The 21,192-nt window shown below is 49.0% G+C and overlaps 1 protein-coding gene across 1 annotated transcript in view; it reads right to left on the bottom strand.

Annotated features, from left to right (window-relative positions):
* The window catches only part of LOC149360481 (fatty acid synthase-like), a 78,792-nt gene that overhangs the window by 37,467 nt on the left and 20,133 nt on the right, over positions 1 to 21,192 (bottom strand). Inside the window, 7 exon segments of the mRNA XM_089567858.1 lie at positions 722 to 979; positions 3,630 to 3,833; positions 9,500 to 9,729; positions 12,157 to 12,346; positions 13,565 to 13,951; positions 16,697 to 16,998; positions 17,574 to 17,807. Coding sequence (XP_089423984.1) covers positions 722 to 979; positions 3,630 to 3,833; positions 9,500 to 9,729; positions 12,157 to 12,346; positions 13,565 to 13,951; positions 16,697 to 16,998; positions 17,574 to 17,807 — 1,805 coding nt within the window.

The raw sequence follows: 21,192 nt of genomic DNA on the forward strand, positions 1-21,192 counted from the left end.
GGGGCTTAGAGCGATAACTAATGCGATTCTGCGGACTGTCGAGCTGTTTGCTGTTAGTGGGCACAACTTCCCCAGTAATGACCACCTCCTACAATGCGTGCGTAAGCACCCTTCTTTGACTGCGTGCTGTCATGGCTACCTGACAATTTTTTCAGGAAGAATTTAGGAACGAAGTACGTGATCCATACTATTGGGGTATGCTGTCTGTTTTTAGACATGACGGGGTGAATTGTGCTAGTGCATATTCGTAGCAGAATGTAACATGAAGAGTTTAGAACTGTACAGCTAGAATTAAAAAATGCGTGGTATGCAGGATGCTTTCAGACGTGAATGCCTGTTGCGCTGGTTAATAACGGTGCTTAATTATTCCGCAAGTGAAGTGCTGAGGTGCTAGTTGTTAGTTAGGTGGAATATTCCTTTCATGCTTAATTCCTTCTTTGTGTCCTCTATATCTGTACCCTCCTTACTCATTAAATCTAAAACCCAAAAGCAGGGATAAGACGCTAAGCAGCTCGTTCGAAGTGAACGCTTGCCTTATGAGAATAGATGGCTAATATATGAGACTACAGCTTGGGTTTTTAATTCAAGTAAATTGTTCTTTGTTACGAAAATCAATGTCGACATCTAAGATGAAAATGCGCTCAGCCCTGCGAGAACTTGGTCGCTGATTGACGAGCTTTGTGTTAGCGATGCAGGATCCCACGAGGGGTCCCTGCCTTACCTCTCTCGAGCCAGCGAAGTCATTCCATTTGGCCACGGTCCACTGCTGCGAGTGGTCCCAGCTAACGAGGTGCCCGATGCTGGTTGTGCCGCGTGGCACTGGGAATGGCACTGGCGGGTACAGAGGGCGCAGGTCCAGCTGCACTCCGAGCGTGTGCAGCTTGCCCAGCGAGTTGAGGAAGAAAGTGAGGTTGTCCTCGTCCCGCTTCATCAGTCCCAGACAGGTGGCCCCGGAGCCCAGGGTGCGTCTCAGGATACTCTGCAAGTTGTGTAAGAAGTACTGGTGTGCACAGGAATAAAGGACACAACACAGCTGTGCACGGTGCTTGACGCGGCTCTGGTTGTGTCTCCTTTTCCAAGTGTCCTGTTTTTGTGTGTGTAATTCCCCTCGTGAAGCAAATCTAGAAACAAAGAGTTGTATCCACTATCCCAGACCAAGGACTTAAGGAGTGATTATGACCTTAAAAAGGTCGGAAAATGTAGCAGCATGCAAACTGTAGTTATTGGGTCGCAACGCTGTTCAATGAGCCGAAAGAACAGGCCAAAACGCAAACGGGCGAAAGACTGAAAAGGAGCCAGGAACACACAGGCGAGCGCTGCCTACGCGTTTCGTCCGTTCGCGCTGTTCCACCCAAAGTGAAAGATTACCAACTACCCGAATTGTTCATCCTACAACACCTCACATTGTTTGCTGCATTATGACCTTACCTGCTGGTGCTCCGCCGCACCCTCTTCCTCTGCTACCAATACTGAGATAGAGTGTGATGACGGGGCAATGACGAAGAGAAACATGAAGATAGAAGTGCTTTAGGTCAAGCAGAAAGAGAAACCCTGGGCAGTTCTCACAGTGAGTGAACTGAAGCGGCCTGAAGGCTCAAGCTAAATCGCAAACGGTTAAAGGTGGTCTTCCAGTGGCTCTCCGTTCACATCGGAGTCCCCGGCACTATGACAACTCGGTCACGTGTGCCAGCAGTGAAAGCTCCGAAGGATGATACTTTCACAAAGCTGCTTCAGGGACAACACTGGTGCGTAGCTAATATACATGTGGTAATATGGAATAATAAAAAGACCAATTTCTTTTTGCTGCTCTACAAAGGGCAAAGATTAGAAAACCTCAACTTCATGCGCTTGCGCTATCACAGCGCTGCGAATAATGGCTGCACTTCTTATTAGCAGAAAGTTCGCATGTACGGGAAAGGGCACGGTATAGCTGCACCACTACTATCTTTTGTCTTCACCAAGTAAAATGACGTTCATTAGCACATATGAAAGAGCCAGAAAATAGATCACATTTACTGTCAAAACGCTGACCTTCGTAAAGACACTAGTAGTTTTAACAAAAATATTAACCGGCTAGTTCTGATGCACTTATCGTCTACGGCAGGGGTTCTCAAACTTTTTTGCTTGGAGGAACCCCAAAAGCCTTCAATAAGTTCCAGGGAACCCCCCCCCCCCCCCCCCTGCTTTCACTTACCAGCAATGTTGTCGAGTGCATTTTTGCAAAGAGAGAGTTGCAAAAGTTAAATGTTTATTGCACAGATTAATACAAATACTAATGTGATGGGTGGTACTGCTTCCCTTTTAAGAGCAAGTCAAAGCGTGGCTCAGTAGCACTCAGAGCCAGTCTCATATCAGCTGCCGGGTCAGAGCCGGTGAGGGTTCTCGCGGAACACAAGAAGACAGCCCGCGGAACCCCTGTGTTCCGCGGAACCCAGTTTGAGAACCCCTGGTCTACGGCATTCACATTATATTCTACAAAGAGTAAACCAGACCAATAATTCTCCAGACCTGCTCAATTCCTAAATATTCATAAAATGATCTTATTTAGAGTTCGGCAGTCAATAGACTAGCTAAATTACATGCAACTGATTGCAAAGCTCTAGCAAGAAAACTCCAGTCGACCTTAGCATTCCATATGCGAAAGCTTTTATTTTATTTTGTATTCTGTAAACATTACGGGTTGCTTTTTTCATGGAATTTGAAGCTATTTGTAACCATAGCCTGTGCTGTGTATTGATGTGCAAATATACTTAGTTTGTGTTCAAGTCAATTCGAGTCTTTTATAAGCATGCGAGAAAACTGCCATGGCCTTGTACATCCTATTATATGTTGACATTGGAGGTGTGTGGGAGCATTGACACGAGCGAGGAATATTCAGTAAAAGTGATTGGGCTGCCTGGTTAAGGCTGTTTGAAAGAATGTGCTTCACAACAGGGCTCGATTGCAGCAGACAAGCAAGAAGGAATGGCAGCCAATCACGCATCTTTTGCAAATAATGCTTAACTGCGCCAAGCGCGGCTCATTAACTTGCTTGAAATTTAGGCATAGCATGAAAGTAAGCTTGCCGGTGTTAATCTTTCAATGATGCGAGAAGGTAATCAAACTTGTTTCTCAGGAGTGTCTGCCTAGGACGAACGAATAGATCCCGGTTTAATGGCCTTAGGACCTGTTGGGGACTACCTGGGGATTTAAGAACATCCCTGCCGAAGTATCCTGAGAATATTCTATGGACGACACTGCGTTGACTGAGTAATGTGCCTGTGTTCTTTTAATGAGTGCGAGGCATTTCTGAGCCACCTGAGGTTATGGATTGTACCTTTGGGCAGCTTCGCTAACGTGGTGTTCCATGAGGGTGCACGAACTAAGAGGCGTGGGGTAGGAAGTGGTAGGAGTTATCTGTTTTGCTTAGGTACGCGACACAGGCGAAGAAAATGCCGACACCATCGATGTAAGGCTAACGCTGGTTAGTCCTTAACGAAACGCCCTTCACCACTACCAGCTCCATCGCCAAGCCTCATATTATTACTAACTTCCAAAAAGGTGCCCCCAACTCTGAAGACGTGCACCGGAGGACATGACTATCATGACAACTCTTTTTCTGCTTCTGAAAGGCTGCATTTATTACTCACCCGAAAAAGGCAGTGTGGTCCGATCTCTACGAGGACTGTGTCCTTGGGCACGTGTAAGAGGGCCTCGTGGAAGAGCACAGGATCAACAAGGTTCTTGACCACGTACTCTGCCGAGCAGCTCCGGGCTACAGGCTCATGCCAGCGGCTCTCCGGTATCGTGGAACTCACCCAGCGTTTGCTGCGTGGCTTCGGATCTTGTACAACCTCATGAATAGAGGAAAATGAGATGAAAATATTTGACGCTGGTATCAGGGCCCCGTGAAAACGAGTGCTTCTCCACTAAGGCAAATTAGATACCTGCCGAGTCCGAGTGAAAGCTAAGCAGCCCAGAAGAAAGGGGAACGGTAAGGAAAGCACTTAAGGAAGGAATTATTTGAAGGCGTTGCAAGGAAGCGTTTCTTTCACAGCGAAGGGGAAAATCGCTTCACTGATGCTTCAGTGCGGCTCCAGAAGTGAAACAAAAATATCAACCCTTCATTAAACGATAACCCAGTGCATGAGAAATTGTAATAAACCATGCTTCTTTGTCCTGTCTCCTGACACTATAATAAAGATCTTTACTTCTGTCTACATTCTTCTGAACGCGGCATTCGAAGCAACAAAAGTTATTTCAAGATCAAATCGTCCTCAAACGCTTTTTTTTCTTCGAACAGCGGCCGCATAAAGCGAAACTATGGCTACCCCTCTTCCTACATGGCAATAAGTTCACTGGGCGCAGCCAGGCTAACGTGCATTTATATCGTGTTTATTGAAGTGTATACACTTCATGAGTGCGTGTCAGATATAATGCTCAGAGGGAGCAGATTTTGCAAGACTAATGCGGCTGACTATTTGTGTGCTAGGACGGACAAACGGAATTTATTACTTTTGCTGTAGCCCGTTCATCCGTGTTCTGCACACGGCGCTGCCGCGGAGCTCTGCACATCTGCTCCTGAAGTAGGTTCTTCTTCCTGTTAGTAAACACGCTGTGCCCGAGGCATCCTGTGCACTGACCTCCTTGAACACGAGTAATTTACAAGCCCATAATTGAATTATTCATGAACGCCTCAGTACATAACTCGAAGATGCGTCATCGAAGATACGACATCTGTGCATTCACTAGACGCGCGCCATTTGCTGGACCATCACCATACATTGCGTGTTAAGATTTTATTAGGTGCCGCATGATGGTGCCACGACTGCACGCCATGCACAAAGAAAATTAACCGGCAACGTACTGCACTACTCGCTTAATTGGGATACCTGTAAGTTATATGCTCATAATTAAATTATTCATGTATGACTCAGCACATATCTCGAATATACGTTTCTTAGACATCTGTGCCTCGGCCGCTCAATGGAGGCGCACTTCGTGTGGCCCGCCGCGTCGCGCCTCAATGGCTGGGGAAGCGCGTATTGGGAGAAGTTGAAGTTTCCGCCGCTATTCTCCGCGGGGGCGCCACCACTCCGTGACAAGCCGCCGACGCGGAAGGAGTGCGCTGGCTATGTTGGCGTTTGTGTTTTCGCTGTAACTGCTCTGCATGACCGCGTGGTTCTGCTAGTTCTGCGTGCTTTTCATCGGTGCCTGTGTCAACAGCGTCCTAAGCGCATGCGACACCATGCCACGCAACTGCTGCGTGCCGCTGTGCACCACAAACGCAAGATCCGAAGATCGGTTACCATGGGTTCCCGCAGAAGCAGCAAGCTATGCAACATAGTGGTTTCAGCCCTTCATCCCTATTTTGAGCAATGTCCGGAGTTGATTTGCGAGAGAGAAGACCGCAGTCACACCGAGGACCTCTGCAAAGCTTTTCTAACCAAACTAATGCGACCACTTCTGACCGATTTGATAGAAAACATCAATCTTACGGTGGAAAAAATCATACTTGCTCATAAACCGCTTTCGAGGAAAGTTCTTCGCTTGTAAAATAGGCTTGAATTCCTTCGGTGCATCACGTGGCTTCAAAATAAAACGAAAAACATTGGCTGACCCTGCTGGCGTCTGGTTCAAACTGGCTGTCTTTTGTTGTTTCTTTCGCAACTGTTTGTGTCAGCAGTATATTTACGAGGGTAATCTCAAAAGTGAGGTCTCCAAAGGGCTGCGGCCGCAGGGAAACTATATGCGTGGCTGCTCACTATACTGCTGTGTTCATTGTTCCCCGTCTTCCAAACAAGCCATGACTCAGCGCGAAAGAGACTGGCCCGGCAACCATTTGCAATGGAGCTCCCGTTTGTCACTACCGCCAGGAGCGAAGTTCACGCAAATGGCGTGCAACCAATCGAAAATTATCGCCAGTTGACGGAAGTGTACGGAGAGCCTTGCATGGATGTTAAAAACTTCCCCAAGTGGTGTAGGAAGTTCGCAGCTGGTCGCACTTAAATTTACGACGAAGAAAGAAGCGGGAGGCCGTCAATTTTTGATGAAATAGTCGCGAAGGTCGAAGAAGTGATGCAGCAATAACGGAGGATCACACTCGACGAACTCTGCATTTTGGTTCCTGGCGTTTCTAGAAGCACTATTCATAGGAGTTTAACAGCAAAGTTGAAATATCGGAAGCTGTGCGCAAAACAAGTTGCGCGAATGCTCACAGACGACCATCAACAACAATGCGTTGACTCCTCCTGCGAATTTCTTCCGCGTTCTGGAGATGAAACGGAGATATTTGCATTCTATTGTTACGGGTGATGAAACCTAGACATTGCACTTCACGCCTGAGACCAAACAAGAACCACATGAGTGGCGGCACTCATCTTCGCCCAAGCCGCGAAAATTCAAGCCAACACAGTCTGCCGGCAAAGTCATGGCAACTGTGTTTTGGGATCGAAGATATTGTTGGTATAGACTTCTTGGCTCCTGGCACCACAGTAAACGCGGACAGTTATTGTGAGACCCTTAAAAACTCAGAGGGGCGATCCAAAATCGCAGAAGAGGAACAACGCTCGCCCCCACGTTGCCTGTCAAACCATCGCTCTCCTAGAACAGTTTGTATAGGACGTCATCAGCCACTCACCCTACAGTCCGGACTTGGCACTAATTGACTACCACTTCTTTCCAAAGCTAAAAGAACACCACGCTGGAAGGCGCTTCACTGATGATGACGAAGTGAAAGATGCGGTCAAACGCTTCCTCAACGGCATAGCGGCGAGCTGGTATGACATGGGCATATAAAAACTGCCCCAGCGTCTGTAAAAATGCATAGACCCCAACGGCGATTATGTGGAAAAGTAGAATAATGGTGTCCCTTTTAAATGATTTGTAATTTGCTTAAAATAAAGATATCTTTCGATTTATAAAAAAACTGCAGTCCTTAATTTTGGGATGACCCTCGTACGGGGTGGTACCCACTTGAAACTATTTCCAGCGAAAACGGAGCAACAGGCTGAACTATCATGCTGAACGTTACGACCTCGAACGTAAGTTTACAAAAAGTGCATGTCGAATAAGTGGCCCGAAACCTTGTCCCGAGTTCAAGATTGTAATATGTAATAAGTTATTACAGTGGTTGAAACGCCCGTCACTGAATGGGTGACCGCTCGGCGAAGCGCACTTCTGCCTCGATTCTCGCTTTAAAAGCACGTGCGATTTGGAAAAGCGCAGTAATGGTGACATGCCGCTATCACGCTATCAATAGCAAACTTGCACGTGGCATCACCATAATGAGTGAAATGCAGCTCAGAAAGGCTAAAATTATAAAGCGCCTACCGCGCGGACGCCTCAACGAAAGCACTGCCTCGGCCGCTGCGCACAGCTCTCCGCCCGGACTCGTCCCGGAGCGGTGGCGCCGCAGCGGTGGCGATGAGAACTAGGCGCAATACGGCTCTTTCGGGCGACGCGACGGGCCGCACCCAGTGCGCTCTCATTGAGCGGCCGTGTCTGTGCATTCACTAGACGCGCCTTCATTCACTTCCAAGAGTCGCACTATCGTGGCGGCTAAAAAGTCCAATCAGCATCAACAGATCGCACGGAATCCCGGAATCCTTCAGGACAGGCAAGAACCTTATATTGTAAGGCGAGATCGGAAAGAGTGGCATATCATGGGTGTCGACACGCAGAACCATCTCGTTGATCTAAGTCTCTGTTCAGTAAAGAGTGCGCTTTGGTGCGGGGGGTTTATGCTGCGCAGGACCGGCAGCCTGAATGGTTGCCGATTCTTGACGCATGTGTAATTCTCCCTGAATTTTGATGTGCAGGTGGAGTGCAGTGCAGTAAGACATGAGAATGTGTGTCTGCACCACGGAATAGTATGTGCGTACGTAAAGGATTTGGTAGCTTAGCTGGTTTGATTTCCATGCATAAAGAAAAAAAATGTCGTGGCGGAGTGGAAGCGTCCCCGTTTCGCATTAAGGTGGGCTGGGTTAAATTACCACCTGCACCACAATTTTCTTGTCTTTTTATCGAATAAGGCCGCTTCAAGGTCATATCTGCATCGTCATATGACCTTCATGGTTTGCAAGCGAGAAGTGGAGCTTTCGCTCGAAAAGGCGCTGGCAGCTGCAGCCACATGCAAAGAACGAAACTCGTGCATGCCAGCGGCAGCTGTGAGGAACGGAAGGTATCGCGCCTGCTGCGGCCTAGTTAAAAGGAGCAAATCACGTTGCGTTATCTGCTTACATTGTCTGTAGAGCCGTCAGAAGTAACCTATGCGAAGGGCACATGCATACTGTGCTGGCGCACCTACGCCGCATTTAGTGTAACAAAGTAAATCGGGGGTTAATTTTTTTTCAACCTTACGCACATGTCTGTAAGATTCTCTTGGAACGCGCCGGGCTTAGATTTTTGACATTTATTTTTATTAGTGTATTGCTATCTAGACTCCCAGCACCGCGGCTCGTGCCCGTTCTCTCTCGTTCGTTCTCGCTCGTGCCGTTTCTCCCGTACGGGCTCGGACGAGAGAAACCGCTTATTTCGTTTCAACTGAGACCGTATCATTGGCTATTGCCAGTAATTAGAATGTTTTCTCGTATAGAGATAAATACACACGAAGCATTTGATTACTTTCGGCGTGAAGAGAAGAGCTCCCGACTTTCCCCCTTCTTACAGTGTGAAGCAGCAACATGAATAGTTCTGCAGGTCCCTATACTATCAAAGGTTACAAGCAGTTTTCACGGGAAGACGAATTGTTTCGTTACGTCTGTTCTAAAGTTAAAAATGGCTTTGGATATTATATGCCAAGTTGAAAACTAGTTAGCTCACAGAAAAACGTGTGCTTGTCATGCATAATTATGAAGAAACCATTAAGCGAATGGGCAAAATTTGTTCCTTTTTATACTGGAGGGATCAATACCATATTCTTTTCTTTCCTCCTCAGAACACGCTTTCATTTAGTCCATAGGAACCTCGTAATCAATGCTGAAACAGTTTTAAGAGCGCCCTCTGTTCGGCCCATATGTCTGCACGGCTCAGGGCCAAATGGGTGGCGTCTCTTCGGCCAGCAGGACGGAGTGTTCGTTGATGACGTAATACGGTGCTGTTGTTCACTTCTAAGTAATGCCGAGAACGAATGTCGGCAGGACACGCACAAAGCGGTATAGGAACACAGGTGCCGTGTCTATCAACGACCACTTAATTTGAGTATCACAGGTTTAGTCACTTCAGTCGCGCCTTTACCTCCACAAACTTGGTCTTGCATGAGCGTCTATGAATGGGGGTATCGGATTAGGTTTCCAATAACGCGTCTGGGAGACTTTCATCACCGATAACACATCAAAGTAGTATCGATGTAACAAATGCTTGTTGCAGTGCCCTACGATATGAAGTGCTCAGTTTTCAAGAGAAATCATTTCCGAAATCAATTTTTGAGCTAAACCCATATTGGCATTCTATTCAGTAGTCAGCGATACGAAGGGCAAACGGTTATTTATGGCATTCGTATTGTTCAATAGATGTTCACCTTTTTCAAGGCGTCCCGGAACTCAGGTGCGACGATGCGCATGTGCTGGCTGTGGAAGGCCACTTTCATGATGTCAAGCGTACGTACGAAGACACCTTCGGCCCCGAGTTCTTCGACCAGGTCAGCCACGGCGTCAGCGGGGCCGGACACGGTCACCGAGTCCTCGGCGTTGTGGCAGGCTGGGACGACGCCATCGCGGCAGCGCTTTGTCGCCTCTTCCCACGTTAACCCTGGGCGAAGCAAGGGCTTCCGAGTCATGGAACTGAACGCAGGCTTATAAGAAAATGGAACAGCCATGTAGGGCTCATTTTTATATCGAAGCCACGCAGTAGCCATGCAGAATTGGGGGTGACGCTGTTGGGAATACCACAGAGAGAGGACTACACAAAAAAGAAGAACGCTACTAACAACTGGTTTATTTTTGCTCCAGGGATGGTATTCATATGAATAATCACATCACATGCGCACAATGGGCCGGCGACAGCCGTAAACATGCTATTGTCATGGTGTGAGCCATGACAATAGCATGTAGTTAGCATTTTATTAACCACTATGTGAGCGCGAGAGCTTCCTCTTTCGCCACATGCTGGCGCCGCCGAAGCCGTTCACCTCAAAGGAAGTTCCATTCTCTGGAATCATTGTAAATCGAAATACAATTTCAAAGACCCACTTGCATATATTGTCCGTCCACTAGCAGGATATAAATGAAGAAAGAACCAGCGAGAGCGTGGCGGCTGACCGCGACATCAGGTAAATATCAGCTGATCAAAATCATAGCTTTTATTCGAACAATGTACACACGTTACGGGTCGATGCCATTAACTGACACTTCAGTTGTATCCGTGCTAATCGTGCTGCTAGGCTTCGGTAAAGTATTCCTACTAAAAAATGCCAACTGGTCCAGTAGCAACTTCTGGAATGTTTGTGCACGTGGCAGTGACGACAAAGTAAGCTATATTGAGACTGGAGGCAAATGCCTTCCCGACGACGCCACAAGGGACAGGAAAAGCAACTTCCACAGCTGACACCAACGCGGTATTTCCCGGCGGCGCTGCATTATGGCCAAGCCTCCTTTTATCCTCTCCACTACCCCCTTGATATAGAAACCTAACGCCGTGATGACACAACATCCTCCTTTGACGAACGAACGCACCGCGTTAGTTTTCTAATCCAAAGAGAATCCGTTTAAACTTCGCCGAGGTCTCTTTATAGGCGGCAAGAATGCACACATTCCCGCAAAATTCCGATACACGGCGCGTGCCGCTCATACCAGGCCAGAAAAATCAACCTGCTGGCGAGGTTATTAGAAGAACAATAATAGACTGTAGAGAATTTTCGGTGCTGTCTAATCGCAAAGAACGTACAGTCGCGTGCAGAAAATATTAGCACAGATCATTGGCGATTAGAATTCGTATATCTCACCACGCGGCGCTGCGGTACGCAGACCTGCCTAACGGGCCGTTTCCATGTTTGCAGCGTAGGGGGGGACTAAGCTTTATCAAGCATGCACCGCCCGAGCGTTGAAGTGCCGACCCTACGTAACTGGGCTTGCGGCATTTATTTTGGCTCGGTTATCATGAGCAAAGATGGCCTCTTTTTATTACTGTTTTTTTATGTCCGCGGTGGTTTGTCAAAAGGAACTCGCGGGAACAATAGATGATAGCGCTGCCTTTAGCCAGTAATTTTGCTGCCCGTGGCAGTCCGCTGAACACCCCTAATACTGTAGAATGGGAACGGCCCGGAACTCTCGTTATCAGCCTCTTCGCCACCCGCAGCGCCACGCGTTGTCATTCCGGCGCTCTCGTGTTCCGTCATGTGTGCTAATCTTTTTTACCCGCGACTGTACGCAGTGGATTCTAAAGGAAGGTGTATGTAGCCGGAGAGGACGGAGGTGTAGATGCGCAGATGAAGCGATAAAACTTGCTGGAAAAACGTGGTCGTGGTTGGCACAGACAAGCGCATAGTGGACGTAATCAGGGCTGATGACATCAAATTACATCGCACCTCCAACTTGACGGCGCATTCTAGACACATTGCTGACGCATGTCTAGACTGCCGCTGACCAATAAGAAGCACAATAGGTTTTCTTCTAGTATTTTGTTACCTGACAACAGAAATTCTTGTATTAGCAGCAGGACGTTCTGCAGTACTGTGCAGGCCCCTGTCGTGGCGTCAGAGCCAGTTCTGTAGAGACAACAGGCAACTTCGCAATACTGTTGAAACATCCGTCATAACGACAGGACAAAAAAAAATTGTGTCTCTGTCGTAATTTTGGTCGGGGTCCAAATATTTCTTTCGAACTTCTTGCTTCTAGAGTAAAGGCCAAAAGTTTTGCTCAGAAGGAGTCTGTGCGCTGACGAAGAGAGAAAACGCGCACGACACCACGCATGCCTAATCACGGGTTTGTTGAGGAAGCACAGGGGGTATATTAGGAAAGGATTTCTGGATCGTCACTCTATTTTGATACAATTTAACGGACTTTCATGACCATACTTTGAATCGCATGAATGCTTGCTGAATTTCAGCATGCGTCACTTGAATTTCGGTGCCTACACTTGGATATCACTGATTTTTATTCCATCGCGGCTTTCATCTGTGGACCGGCCCGCTCCGACTCATTCCGCGCTGAAGAAATCGCCGGTCAACTAGGCACCTACCGACAGCGGCCATGGCACCTTTAGGCAAGTTTCCCAGATCAATGCAGCGTCCTCGCCAATATGAGCACATCACAGCTTGTGATGCCGTCAAGCAGCCGTCGGCGTAGGCGCAGGCGATCTCCCCCATGGAGTGGCCCAGCATGCCGTCCGGCTCTACGCCGAGAGCGCCAAGTGTGTCCACAAGCGCCACCTGGGCCAGGAATAGAGCGAGAAAGGCGACGCAGTTTTCTTAAAAAAAAAAGGGATCCTGACCATGGCTCAGCATTACCGCAGGAGGACCGACTCTGGTGGTAAGAGCACGTGACAGATGCTCCATAGGGGTGAAGCTTCCTAGCGCATCTGACAGACGGCGTAGCGACTTAAAGGGAAACTGCATAGGTTTTAGAAATCAACGAGCTTAAGAGGGTCGAATGTGTGAAACTTGCCGGTAAAGCATGCGAAGTGTTTTTGGGCTAGCGCTTGAAATAGTGAAGTAATCGCCGATTAAATTCCGGACGCCCTTCAAGCTTGTCCGCAGCGCACAACGCCAAGTGGGGGGCGCACGATGACGTCATCAAAGGTATCGGTACATTTCCAACGCACAAACGCCTGCTTTGAAGGAAAAGAACCAACACCACCGAAGGCAAAAACTCTTCCGAGAGTTGTTTGACAGCGTGTAACGAGTTAGGGCAGGGTGTGGCTGAGGAGAGCGGTAATTCGAAATCATACCTTTCGTGACGCCACGCTGAATTTTTCTGCACTCCTCCGATGCATTGAGGAGAAGCGCAAAATTCAATCGTCGATTACGTCATTATTTTAAGAGCAAAAAAACTTGGCATGCTTTACCTACAGTCTATATAGACTTGAATCTGTGAATATCGCAAAATTCTCAAAAATGTGCTGCAGTTGCCCTTTAATCAGAAGCTTTCGTAGAATGCTGCAGCAGTCCCAGCCGCCAGCCGCTGCTGGACTTTGTTTCACAGCAATGCCCAAAGGTGGAGTATCTATATAATCGCGTCGAAATCGGGCCTGCTTGGTGGATTGTTAGAGAGAAATTGGTTTTAAAGAAAGGAAAGGTTGCAGTAACTTTCTCACTTCTCGGTGGACTTGATCACGAGGAATGAAAGAAGGAAGAAAAAAGCGCCACAGGGAAGGGGTCCGAAAAAACTTCGACTACTTGGGGGCTTTAATGTGCACTAACATCGCACAGCACAATCACACCTTTGGTGCTTCGCATCTTGTGTTCAGAAAAAAAATGTAATTGCACAATTTTCACACTGTCTGTTGACCTTGTGGTATGGGCTGACAGGCCTCTCAGAACTGCAGCGTGTGGGGATTCATGGCGAGAGATTTAGAGAAAAGGCTCGTCACTTCTGGCTTGCGGGGGAAAAGTGATCTCCACAACGGATAAGCAATCAGCTGGACCCACCTGAACAGCTGTGATGGAGGACTGCACCGACGCCATGGAAATGTCACCTTGCATGTCGTTGGTCACCACGTCGATGAGACTGACGCCGAACTGCGTCAGGATCTCGTGAGACTTGCGCATAGAGCGTGCGAACACGTCGAAGTGCATCATCTGCCGTGCCATGCCGCTCCAGTGGCAGCCCATGCCGGTGAAGACAAACCACAGAGGCCGCTTCTCGAATGGGACGCAATCCACGAGCTTGACAGCATCGTTTCCAGACCCGTCCACAGGAATCACCGCAAAACCTCGGTACGGGAACTGTTTCACGCTGGCCTGTCCGACCCGGTTGAGGAGTGCATATGTGGGGTCTGGGTAGGGTCCCTCCCTTTCCATTCGATCGAGCGTAGCCTAGAGACAACATCGACAACATCCATTTTCGAAGTATTACATGAAGAAGGACAGAATCAACAAGTCGTTGTGGCTTGGCGGGAACTGCACCCGCACTTCATTACACTTGCCTTCCGTCGGTACTTCTTTGGATACTTAAGTATTGCTACAATAAACTCAAATATCCAGATATTTGTAAAGACGGAAGACATGCACATATTCAATACAAGGTGTCTGTAAAACACTCTGCCAGAGTTCAGGGAGATAAGTGCACACCTATTACCCAAGTAATTGCTATAAAAGCAAAAATATTTAAATAGGGGCTTTAACCTCCACGAGGGCACGCATTTTGCCTCATTTTCAACATTCACGCGGCATCTTACGCCGTAAGAAATCATGAGGGATCGCGAAGAATATAAAGTTCTTGTCGAAATGCATCGGGAGATAACGGGAGTGCGTAGTAGGGCGCTGGAGAGTAGCCTGCCGGATTTCTGTCTTGAGCTCACTTTCGCACAGGCGACCCTCCCAGGCGATGCTTCCTCATCACGGACTCCGCATAAAGCTGAAAAACCGCACCCGGTTCTACCTGAGGGTTTCGACGATGACCTCTGTGATGAGGTCATCCTCGCTTTTGCGACCGCTATGTTGATCTGCACTGGCACTTTTTTTGAGAGCTTAATTATCGCACAGCAGCAAAGGGCATTAGTAAACAGAATACCTTTCGCAGTCATTTGAGTTATACCGAAAAAATTGCGCACTTAGTGCCATTTTTCAGCAAGCGTCGACACATTTGAGAAGTTGCGCCATCGAACAACTAATCCGGTCACGACCATCATGCTGGCTTCGGTAGTAGGCCGCAGCTTCTTTTTGCTGAAAGGTTTGCTTGGTTTTGCTCGTATGCTTAGGAAGCATAAAAAAGTTCTCGCAAACTGCCTCTCTCACAATTCGATCACGTTCTATCTACGCTTCACTTGCGGTACAACAGGGTGTCCGTATGCCCACCGCTATGGTTGAGGGTGGCGCTGGTGGACACTGTTAAGGGTAGTTTACATGTAACATAGATGCCCTCGAAAGTAGAAGATTGGACAGCCACTCTCGTAGCTCAGCTGGCAAAGAACCGCACGCTACATGCGGAGGTCATGGGTTTGAATCCCTTCGGTGGCACGTGGTTGTTTTTTCTTCTACTTTGTAATAAATTATCGGCCAGGTAAAAAATGGCTGCACTACGACATCCCCCCTCCGGGGAGGAATATGGTCTCTCTCGCGCCAAGGTATGTGGAATCGCTGTCACCACCATCGTCTCATGACGTCTTCTACTAGCAAACCTGCCAGCATATCGTCACCCAAGATAAGGCAATAAGAAATTAGATACAACGCTTAAGCTCTGCCTTAAAGGTACGACGCGATAGCGTAATAGGTTAATTGATGCCCATATATGCTGAGTCCCTAATTTTTTACTTTACATTCAGAGATCCCTGAGGGTCATCATACCTCTCATGGTGCAGAGGTGCAGCGGTTAAGTGATGCGCCCCTGCCCTGCGATGGCAGGTTCTTCCACTGGTGGGACTTGTACGATCCAGGCGCTGCTCTTCCCTAGCGACCAATGATTAATTTAACCACCACTTTCCACTGTGTTAAGTTTTGCTTACAATCCGGCGGGCAGATTGTGACGACGCCACAAGGCCACGTGACCCAGGTGGCCCATCTGGTTGCTTCTCCGAGGATTTTTCGATCCCAACGCCAACGACGCCGGCGACGCCAACGACGTCGACGCCTAATTTTCTACACAACGGTAGCATTAACGCTGTCGCGTTAATAAGCGTAAGGTAATCGACATAAGGATTTATAACATGCAGAGAATCGGGCCTGTTTTAGAGTATGAAGGTAGGCGAAAAGGAGTCTTGAGGAAAGTAGGCAAAGGCAAACGTTTGTACATTGCGCACTAAGAGTCAAGGAGGCCAGTGTCGATATGAATAAAGTAGCCGAGGATATGTGCACACATCGATAGAGTAGCCGAAATAATCAGGCCGCTAATGGCAGAGGCAATGAAGTGGAAGAAATGGACATCTTGTCCGTAACGACATGGACGATTGGGACATTGTGCTATAAAGACTTGTCAACCTGCATGCTGGATGACTCACGACCTCGAGCGTACCGAAGACTTGAGCAGGCGTGGGACTTAAACATCAAACATTTCCTCCCACCAGCACTAGTCCATTCGTTGGGTCCACCCAATGCCTTGAAACACAATACTTTGGCAGCGGCATCAGATACGGGAAAACGCAATCAATGGCAACACGGTACTTCCCCGCTCATCTTTCTAGCTGCCTCATCCAGCTCTTGTATATCCTGAAATGCAACACGAAGTGCTTCTGGCTCTAAAGCAGACTCGGACACCGATCACATGTACCCGATCCTCTGCGGATGTTGCTCATTTTGTAAATAAAATCTCTACGAGATTGAAAGGTCTGTGCAGCGACACCTTTCAACGCAACGCTTGTCTCGAATACGCAGCATATGCTTTATTATCGTATTTTGGTATCCTACGGGGATTGTATTTTTGCTACGGGCCGAAACGCCTCGAAGGTGAATCCCGGGTTGAATGTACGTTTTATGCTTTTTTCCTACCGTTAAACTTACTCTCAAAGAACATAATTGCGCCATGGCTCTGGATGCGAATCCTCAAAGACAGTTTGCAATGCTTCAGTAGAAAGCAGAGGAACTGCTTCTCACAAGTTATTACATAAGTGCATAAGCAAAACTGACCTCCAGTGACACCTTGCTCCGTCCAGCCAGAAGAACGAGTCTCGGTAGTTCGGCCTTATCACGCGGAATATTCTCCACGTGAGGTCCTTGGTATGGCTCAAGAATGGCATGGGAACTGCTACCCCCCATGCCGAACGAATTAATGCCAATCGGACCGCCTGAATAGAGTGTGTTCTTGTCCACTACTTCAATGCTGCCGTCATGCAGGGATGGAATACTCGGGTTGGCTTCTCTGAAGTGGAGGTTGCCAGGGATGGTCCCGCTCTCCATGGCAAGGATAACTTTGGCGATAGAGCCGACACCTGTAAGAAGGTGGCAAGGAACCAATGAATGCCAACCTTGATTAGGGCTCGTATGCCTGAACCATCATATCCATAACTTGAATAAGGTGTTCGCTATCAATTGAAGGTTTAAAACAAAGGGCCTCTTGCCCGCATAATGTCAGTTCCGATTTGCAGCTTTGAAGTGTTCTGAGAGCCTTTTGTTAAAGAAATTTTGTGAAATTAAATTGATGGCCCATCACTGAACTATGAAAAGGATAATAAAAGAAACAACGCTGATACATATAAAGAAAATCGCAAAGATCGGAATGGAAACTGCAGGTAAAATGTCTACTTATATACGGATTGCCTGAGCGGATGATTAAATTATGCGATAATTAAAAGAGTGAGTGATAGACTGCTTGACTGCTTAATGGATTTATCGTGTCTTTGACTGACGCATTCATTCGTTTACCAAATCAGTAGATGATTGAAATTGGAAGAGGCCGTGCCTAGGAAGCATAATCGTGACTATGTTTATGTTTCGTGACTATGAAAGATAGTCAGCTGAATCTTGTGTAGAAAGAGGAGCGAAATACGATTGAAGTCATGTTTACCGGAGGCGGCTTCAGCATGCCCTATGTTGCTCCTGACGGTGCCAACCTTGAGCGGTTTATCGCGCCCAGGCTGGCAGAAGGCGTTTCCGATGGCGCACAACTCACGGCTGTCGCCCGCCTGGGTTCCAGTCCCATGGGCCTCCACGTAGTCCACTCTTCGCGGATCCACATTGGCCTCGGCGTAGACGTCCCTCAGCAGCTGCTCCTGCTGCTGGCTTGACGGGAAGGCGATTCCTGGAGAACAACAAAAGTTTGTGGCCGAACTGCCGCCAACCTTAGCACAAAAGCGCATGTACAGCACATTCCAGTGGAAAGCAGGAGTAAATATTGCCGCGAATCTTTGTAGCGTTTGTTTGTTGTGTTTATTTGTTCATGCTTCAAGGCTGCCGGCACGCCGCTTTATCGCTTCGTTTGTGACGCAAGACGCGCCTAGAATTATCTCGATGGATCGCATCCGGACGGAGCCGATTCTAGTTTGTGCCAGAATGTTCTAGTAACTTCTAAAGCTTTATCTCGAAGGTTCGCTATCAGCTTTAAAAAGAGCACGGCCGTTAGCGGTGGTCATTCTGTTCGACGACCTCCCAGCATGCTTGTTGCTACACCGCCGCCGAGTGATTCAGTTTTTTGCGGGCGCAAGTCAGCCCGAATAAAGAGTTTCCTTTCGAAGACATTCTCGCTGTTTTTCTGTTCGCTGTACTGCAGTCACCACTACGTGACATCTGGTGGAGGTGCTGGCCTGCTATGCCACAAAGATGGAACCTGGTGCACAGCCAACGCCCGTCGTGCTTCGCCAGCCCCGTGAGCCACCGACTTTTCGTGGAGAACCACACGAAGATGGGGAAGACTGGCTGGACATGTACGATCGTGTAGCAGCGCTGAACGCCTGGGACGACAGCACTAAGCTTCGTAACGTTTATTTTGCATTGGACGGCTCCGCTAGAACGTGGTTTGAAAACCACGAATCTTCCCTCACGACCTGGGCGACCTTCAAGAAGCAACTACTGGCTACGCTCACTAGCGTCGCACGCAAGGAAAGAGCGGAGATCCTGCTGCAGTCGCGATTTCAACACCCAAACGAGACTGTGACTGCGTATGTGGAAGATATGAAACGCCTTTTCAAGAGCGCCAACCCCGACATGAACGAAGAAAAGAAACTCTCTATCCTAATGCGAGGCGTGAAGGAGCAACTCTTCGCTGGACTGATCCGGGATCCTCCAACAACCGTCGCCGAGTTTGAAGCTGAAGCTTCAACCATCGAAAAGACCCTGAACGCCCGGACCCGGCACTACAACCGACCACTTGAAGTGCTGTCGGCGAGCACCCCAGAAGATACCCCTGCAAGTGGAGGTAACCTTCGTGATCTCATACGCGAAATTGTTCGCGAAGAACTTCGCCTACTGCTGCCATCGCCAACACAGCCGACGCAGCAGACTCAGGTGGCGTCGTTCACGGACATCATCCGCGAAGAAGTACAGCATGCACTTGGCTCCCCGTCACAGACGACACCAACGGAAGTTGTAGCCATGAACTACGCCGCCGCTCTACGCAGTCCTGCGCCTCGACGAGACCCCCCAAGCCCTCTTCGACGCGCACCAGCTCTACAAGAACGACGGCCCGATGCTCCTGCGTGCCCACATTACGACCGACGCAACAGCTTTAGGGAATGCGACGAGTGGCGGACTCCCGACAACCGCCCACTGTGTTTCCATTGTGGCCACGCCGGGCACATACTTCGCCACTGCCCGTACAGACGCATCGGGCTGCGAGGTTTCGCCATCGACGCCCCTCGACAGCTCCCCGGCCAGCGACCACAGGAAATTGACGACTACCTACGTAGAGGGGAGTACGTGTCTTCAAGCCGTTTTTCCCGCTCCCCGTCGCCGTCCACCGCCCGATTTCCATCACCGGGCCGAAGCTACGCCGCGGTTGTCCGAGGAAGGTCCCCTAGCCCCCGTAGGGGAAACTAAACAAAGCAACTTGTGGAGGTAAGGTTGCTTGCCGAGGAAACGACGAAGATCCTCCAGCGACCACGCCGTATGAAGACTCCGCACCTACTACGCCGACGACGCATACAACAACCTCGAACACGACGCAAACCACCTTCAAAGTTACGGCGCCATCAAGAAAAGCTCCGACCACACGCCCCACCCACGATTCACATACCCGACGAAGCCGTTACCCGACGCCGAGGACGATGTGTAACTCCAGAGCCAGGACATCCGACTTAGAAGTGGTTCTCGACGGCAGGAAGGTCACCGCACTAGTTGATACAGGAGCCGATTATTCGGATATGAGCGGACCATTCGCTGCGCAGCTGACGAAAGTAACGACCGCATGGGACGGCCCACAAATTCGCACTGCAGGGAGCCACCTCATTACGCCATCAGGACGATGCACAGCGCGAGTGACTCTCAAGGGACATACCTATCCCGCGACCTTTGTAGAGCTACGCCAATGTTCCCGCGAAGTGATCTTGGGCATGGATTTCCTCAATGAGCATCAGACCATCATCGACCTGCGATCCAAGATGATCACACTTTCCACGGACGAGGCCATTCCATCGATGAGAACTCCGGAACATCATGTTGCACTTAGTGTCCTGGAGGAACAAGTGAGTGTCCCACCCCGCTCAAGTGTCATCGTCACCGTAGGCGCCACGGAAGCGAATAACACAGAGGCCATTATCGAGGGGAACATGCAGTTGCTTCTCGACCGAGGAATCGGCATCGCCAGAGGCATCACACATTTCCGGAAAGGACAAGCCCAAGTACTGAGAAACTTCTGCGAAGAATACCGGCACGTTAACAGAGGAACGACGATTCCTTTCCTCGACGAAATATCCGACGTACGAGACTCATTCGCCCTCTCCGATCCATCCGTAGAAGATTCACCTGACCAACAGAACTTGCCCACTTTCGACATAAACCCAGCCCTGCCCCGGACCAGACAAGACCAGATCAGCAATCTCCTTCGGAGCTACAGCCAGTGCTTCTCGTCGTCGCCAAAAGTCCGACAAACGCCAATTGCCAAACATCGCATTATAACCGACCAGCACGCCCGACCACTCCGCCGGAGCCCCTACCGAGTGTCGCCGCGTGAACGACAAGCCATCCGGGACCAAGTGGAAGAAATGCTGCGCGACGACGTTATCCAGCCTTCAAAGAGCCCCTGGGCGGCACCTGTTGTTCTAGTGAGAAAGAAAGACGGTGCACTTCGATTCTGCGTTGAGTACCGGCGCTTGAACAACATCACAAAGTAGGACGTCTACCCCCTCCCTGGCATCGACGACACACTGGACCGGCTCTGCAACGCCAGGTATTTCTCATCGATGGACCTCAAGAGCGGTTACTGGCAAATTAAGGTCGATGAAAGAGATGGCGAGAAGACCGCAATCATCACTCCAGGTGGCCTCTTCGAGTTCAAGGTGATGCCATTTGGTCTCTGTTCCGCACCAGCCACATTTCAGCGAGTAATGGATACAGTGCTGGCAGGTCTGAAGTGGCAGATTTGTCTGGTATACTTAGAGGACGTCGTTGTCTTCGGCTTGAACTTTGAGGAACACCTAAAAAGGCTTCGAACAGTACTAGACGCAATAAAATCATCCGGCCTAACTTTGAAA

The sequence above is a fragment of the Amblyomma mixtum genome, chromosome 2 (assembly GCF_055824585.1).
Source record: "Amblyomma mixtum isolate Tamu chromosome 2, ASM5582458v1, whole genome shotgun sequence".
Taxonomy (NCBI): Eukaryota; Metazoa; Arthropoda; class Arachnida; order Ixodida; family Ixodidae; genus Amblyomma; species Amblyomma mixtum.